Genomic DNA, 5,920 nt, shown 5'->3' with positions numbered 1-5,920 from the left:
AGTAGTCCTGAAAGTTCTGAGTATTTCCTTTTTCCCAATGGAGAGTTACTCTGATTGAATGTCATATGTCCCTTTGGAGAAGTCTGGGAGGAAGATACACTGTAAATTTGTGGCAGGGTATGAGGGTCCTTCCTCGAGAGGACCCAGTCTCCTCTATATTCATGGAATTCTAAGATTTATATGTCCAAGAATTGATTGCAAAGCCATGCATATCTGTTTTTGTGATTCCAGTTAGCATGCTTTTGCCATCAGCTAGAGATTTTCTGCTGACACAGAGGGGTTAAGAATTGATTACGGTTATTCTTTGTCTCATTTCTAGGGATGCCGTGATCAACTAGACAACACTAAGTGTTATTCTGCCTGTTGTTTGACTCTGCTGTCCATTATGGTGACCAGGCCCACACCTCCCTTTGGGATTAACTGCCATTGCTTGGCCTCTCGGACCTGGGACTCAGTTACTTGCACTGAAATTACTTACACTCATTAAGTTACTTTCACTTGGATTTTGCAAATCAGTGACCATGATTTCCACTAATGGTCTAGCCCACGGAAAAGGACCATCACAGGCCTTTTCAAGAATGTTGAGGTTCCCTCTACAGATTTCTTTCTCCGGGTATTGATGAAGTTGATGTCTCTAGATCATCCCAGGGTGGCTGAGTAGATTTTAATTGACATATTGACTCAAATATTCCAACTTACCCATGTCTTTGACTCTGTTTCTCAGCATTAAACCAAGGCAGGCTGGCATTTCTAAGCCACTCACTGTGGGTCACCTTTGGTTCTTTGTTCTTCCTCACCATGCAGACTGTTAGTGCCTTCCGTGACTCCCCCAGCAGCAATGTTAAATGCCACATCTGGGATTTCCATTGTGGCTTAGCAGTAGCGAACCCCATTTGTGTCCGTGAGGATTCAGGTTCGATTCCTGGCCTTGTTCAGTGGGTTAAGGATCCGGCATTGCTATGACACAGCGGTGGTGTAGGCCTGAAGTTAAGGCTCTGATTCAACCTCTAGCCTGGGATCTTCCATATGCCACCAGTGTGGCCCTAAAAAAGACAGGAAAAAAAAAAGAAAAAGAAAAAGCAGAATATCTGCTTTTGGGCCCATACCAATAAGTCAAGCCTGGTTCAGAAATTTTTTTTCTTCCTATGATGTCCATTCTCACATATATTCCCTGGATTTCTGTCTGCATAAATTAGAAAACTCAAGGAGTTATTTTGGAGTGTAGGACACTCATCTTGCATCACACTGTACCTCACTTTCAGGGGTCTGTTGGGACTGTTGTCAGGTTAAGGAACGAAGAGCAACTTGAGGAGTTCTTGGTGGGTCCTGAGGAGAATCAGCATTGCCTTTCATGGCAGCTGTTACATGGGAGCTCATGACAGGTTTTTCAGGCAAGGAAGGTTTACTCCTTCAGCCAGAGGGTGAGTGGCTGGGTCCACTGGGGAGGAGAGACCTCTTCACTGGCCAAGGGCATCATCTTCTCTCGGTTCCTTCTTTGCTGCTTCCTCAAGCATCCAATGAACCAAGGCAGAATATGGATTTCATTCATCATTCTTCTCTCTTACATCATCATCTTCTATCAAGTCCTTTTACTTACAACTCCTGGGTATTTCTTGAACTGTTCTCTGTTTTTCCATTTTAATTTGGGTTTCCTAGATGCAGACTCTTGGATAAAATGTTTATGAAAGTAATTTGTAAGGGGAAGTTTGGAGAGAAACTGCCTGCGAGAGGAGGAAAAGGGGGATATACTTGGCTTCAGCCTGGATACATGGAACTCTGCAGTATATACTGTATGGCAGAGCTGTTTCCACTGATGGGCACGAGACGAGGCCTTTTCAACCATGCTTCATTCATTGCCCACTGGCACAACCTTGGATACATGGGCATGATCCCTAAGTGAGATGGTTCCAGATTTCTCTAATGTACATGTCCAGAAAGGAAGGGGCAGTGGACTGTCAGCAGCCCAGACACACAGCAGCAGTTCCTGGGTGCAGTGAGGCCCAGTGAACAAGATCTGACCAGAAGCAGCTGTGTCCACCCCATTCTGCATCGTCACTGGCAAAGCTCAAGCCTCCAGGATCCTTTTACACTGAAATCATTACAGTGACCTCTAGCTCCCCTTCTGCTGCATGTTTGGTTCCTTCAATTTATTTTCTGTACTGAAGCCAGAATTATTAATCTAAAACTTAAAGCTAACTTTATCATTTTAGGTTTAATTTTTTTACATTGGAAATTTTCCCTGGAGTACTTAGCATTAAGCCTTCAAACAATTATGAGACCCTCCTTGACATTCTCTGTTCCTGTCTCTGCAACATCATAATGTACTATTGTCCCTTTTTGAGCTAAGTGTCCAGCATGTTGCCTGGCACACAGTGGACATTCTGGAAATGATTGTTGAAGAAATCATTGATTTAACAAGCACAGGAATATTTAATTTATTAAGACTTGTGCATTCTGGTACTCACCTGCTGACCTGTGATATATATTCCATCTCAAAGTAACACTGTTACTCTCCCTGATGCCTATTCATTCTTCTGATTCTGTTTTATCCACTGCATCCCATTTCGGTGTCTTTTCATCCTGAAATTTTTTCCTTACCCACCATATCTGTGTTGTGTGTCTTCCTAACAGAGCTTGATGACACACTGTGCTTCATTATCATACAGGTTATAGCAGTGTGATGTCATGCTCTGTTCTCTAGTTAGGGTCTGTCTGTGAAAGCATCACTCAGGTTTTTTTTCTTTATTCAGTACTGAAGCCCCAGCAAGTATCGATGTACCTGCTAGAATCCTTGGACTCAAAGTATGTGTTCTTTAATAAATGAAGGATGGAAGCAATGGATGGAATGTATTTATTCTGAAATTGCGGAATTTGCATACATGAAGCTACGTCTGTCAAAAATTACTTTCCATGATGTAATGTTACCAAGAAGCCAACTGATTAACAGAGAAATAGAGGGAAAACAGGCCACATTCATAATGTGAGGATATCTTGCTAAGAAAATGGGAAATATCAAGGTAAACTGTTTCTTCATAGAATTACATCCTCAAGTTTAATGTTTTTCTTATTCTTAGTTTAAGCATTAACAAATACAAATTGTGGTTTCAGAAAGGATATATTAAAAATCTCAGAAGAAGGTAGAAATAATTTCCTACTGCTGTAACTTCTTTTTTTCTATATTTTACTAAAAGTTTCTCACTTTATACTTATAGTCATTCATTTGGTAAATGTGATAAACCACAAATATCCTACTTATTCAAACTCTTGTTTTCAAGTGAGCACATACTTTATGAGTATGACTGGTTTAGTTTTTTCCTTTTTTATGTATAATAATTTTTATTTGTTTCCATTATCATTGGATATACAGTGTTCTGTCAAGTTTCTACTATATGGAACCCAAAAAGGCCCCCAACAAGACATATCATAATAAAAATGCAAAAGTTAGTATATTTTTTAATTTTTTAATGATGGCACCCATGGCGTATGGATTTCCCAGACCAGGGATTGAATCCCAGCCACAGCTGTTACCTCCCCTGCTTGATCTGGGGATCAAGCCTGTGCCTCCACAGTGACCCTGAGCCGCTGCAGTCAGATTCTTTGCCTACTGTGCCACAGTGGGAACTCTGATATGATTGTTTAATAACTTGAAATTCATGGTAAAATATTAATTTAATAAATTAATAAAAGTCCTGACAAAATATTATTTTTATGAATCATCTCTCTTTCTGGTGGATTATCAGCAGAGGATGTTCACAAAGACAATACAAAATGCTTCTGAGCAAGAGAAGGAAATTTGGAAACATGATGTAACATTCATTATTCATGCTTGAGCTGAAATGGGCCATATCTTTTATATTCCTAAAGGAGTTACGTAACACAATGTTATAGAAGTAAATACATAACCATCAACCATGATATTTAAACATGGGCAGATTTACTGATAAAATCATTAGAATTTAGCTATATGTAGTCAACACATTGTATAATAGTATATATGCTAAAAGATATGCATATATAGTGCAATATATCATACATATGAAGAATATAAAGGAAAAGTATTTCTTCATATGCAGATATACATGTAATAAGTTACTTTGTTTATTAGATATATATGTGGTCCAGCACGGTCCCTCAGTCCATCTCTATGACTGGTGACTGTTTTAATCATGTTACCTTTGTGTCATCTTCTCCTGACAGTGTATCACAACAGTTAAGAACATAGTCTGAGTGATCAGTAATATTCTGATGAGTGGTTCTTCAGTATTTCTGTTTTGGAACTTAGTCATTTCTGTTTGTTTCCTCAGCTGTGAATGGCGATAACAGCAGAGCCTACCTAACTCTTTGGATGGTTACAGAGATGATTCCTAAAGACCAGTATATATTTTAATGCCTTTATGTCGTTTTATTAGAATAAAAGTTCAAATGCATATACATTGATTAACTTAGTGAGTGTATGCCCCAATTTGATGGGCTTGTCCAAATATTAAGAGAATACTCCTGGGCCAATTTTTTTTTTTTTTTGCCATTTTCTTGCCCTCATTTTAATTCCTCTTCTGGCAGACTCTATGATTTGTAGTGATTTTAATTTTCTTTATCTCTTGCTGAGATTAACAAAAATCTCCTTATGACCCTTGCCTCTCTTCACTCACATTTGGGATCTAGGCACATTTATATTTCACTTGAAATGACTTTCCTACTAAACAATTTCCTAATGGCATTTTTCAGCTGGGCATTTCTCAAGGTGTAGATTAAGGGATTTAACATGGGAGTTATCATAGTGTAGAAGACAGCAACTGCTTTATCAATGGGTAAAGTAACTGCTGGTCGCATGTACTCAAATATGCAGGGCACAAAGAAGATGACAACTGCTGTGATGTGGGAGACACAGGTAGAGAGGGCTTTGCGTCTGGCCTCCAAGCATTGCTTCCTTAAGGAGTTAAGGATGACCCCATAGGATCCAACCAAGAGTAGGAAGATTAACAGACAGATGAATCCACTGTTGGCAGCAACAACGAGCCCTAGAGTGTGGGTATCAGTGCAAGCCAGATGAAGTAAAGGAATCAGATCACACATAAAGTGATCTATGACATTAGGGCCACAGAAGGGCAATCTGAAGATGAAGAGGATCTGAATGAATCCATGAAGAAAGCCTCCCAGCCATGACACTCCCACCAGCAGGCCACATAGCCTCCGATTCATGATGGTTGCATAGTACAAGGGCTTGCAGATGGCCACATAGCGGTCATAGGCCATCACGGTCAGCAGGATGATATCAGCTCCTGCAAAGAAATGTTCCCCAAAGATTTGCATCATGCATCCATGGAAAGTGCTTGTTTTCTTTTCATAGAGTGAATCTACAACCAGTTTAGGAGTATCCACACAGGAATAGCAAGCATCGATGAAAGAGAGATGAGCCAGGAAATAGTACATGGGGCACCCGATTAATGGGCTGGTAGTGATGGTGACTATGGTGAGCACATTTCCTCCCAGAGAGACAGCGTAGATGAGCAGAAACACCACAAATATGACTTTCTGCATGTGTGGATTCTGTGTGAGTCCCAGTAGAATGAACTCTGTTACATTATTCCTAGTCTCCATGTTGGTTCATGTTACTGTCAACCGCACTACCTGAAAAAAAAAAAAAAAAGTCCTTTTTTTTTTTAGCTCACTCTTGAGTTTATTAAGCTTCACCATCTAATAAATATCAAATGCTTATATTCTACTGGATTCTAAATTCTTATAAGATTTTCCTTGAGATAAAAAATTTGATCTGATCTCTTGAAGGTAATTCAATTGTGAGTGTAATATAAAATGAGATTATGAGTGTCAATGTGAGAATATACATGTAAAACTCTTATTATATGAGTGTTAGGGGACAAGGTATCTGAGAGAGAGGGAATCTTGTGTACGAGTTTAGTGA

General features: G+C 39.5%; 1 protein-coding gene across 1 annotated transcript; it reads right to left on the bottom strand.

Moving 5' to 3' along the window:
* Positions 1 to 4,540: 4,540 nt before the first annotated feature.
* Positions 4,541 to 5,598, bottom strand: LOC100520424 (olfactory receptor 4C46-like). Its single transcript, XM_003124194.3, has one exon. The coding sequence runs from the start codon at positions 5,596 to 5,598 to the stop codon at positions 4,669 to 4,671; it is 930 nt and encodes a 309-aa protein (XP_003124242.1). The 3' UTR covers positions 4,541 to 4,668.
* Positions 5,599 to 5,920: the final 322 nt, after the last annotated feature.

This window comes from Sus scrofa, unplaced genomic scaffold (assembly GCF_000003025.6).
Source record: "Sus scrofa isolate TJ Tabasco breed Duroc unplaced genomic scaffold, Sscrofa11.1 Contig74, whole genome shotgun sequence".
Classification (NCBI taxonomy): Eukaryota; Metazoa; Chordata; class Mammalia; order Artiodactyla; family Suidae; genus Sus; species Sus scrofa.
This window is presented reverse-complemented; position numbering and strand designations above follow the sequence as displayed.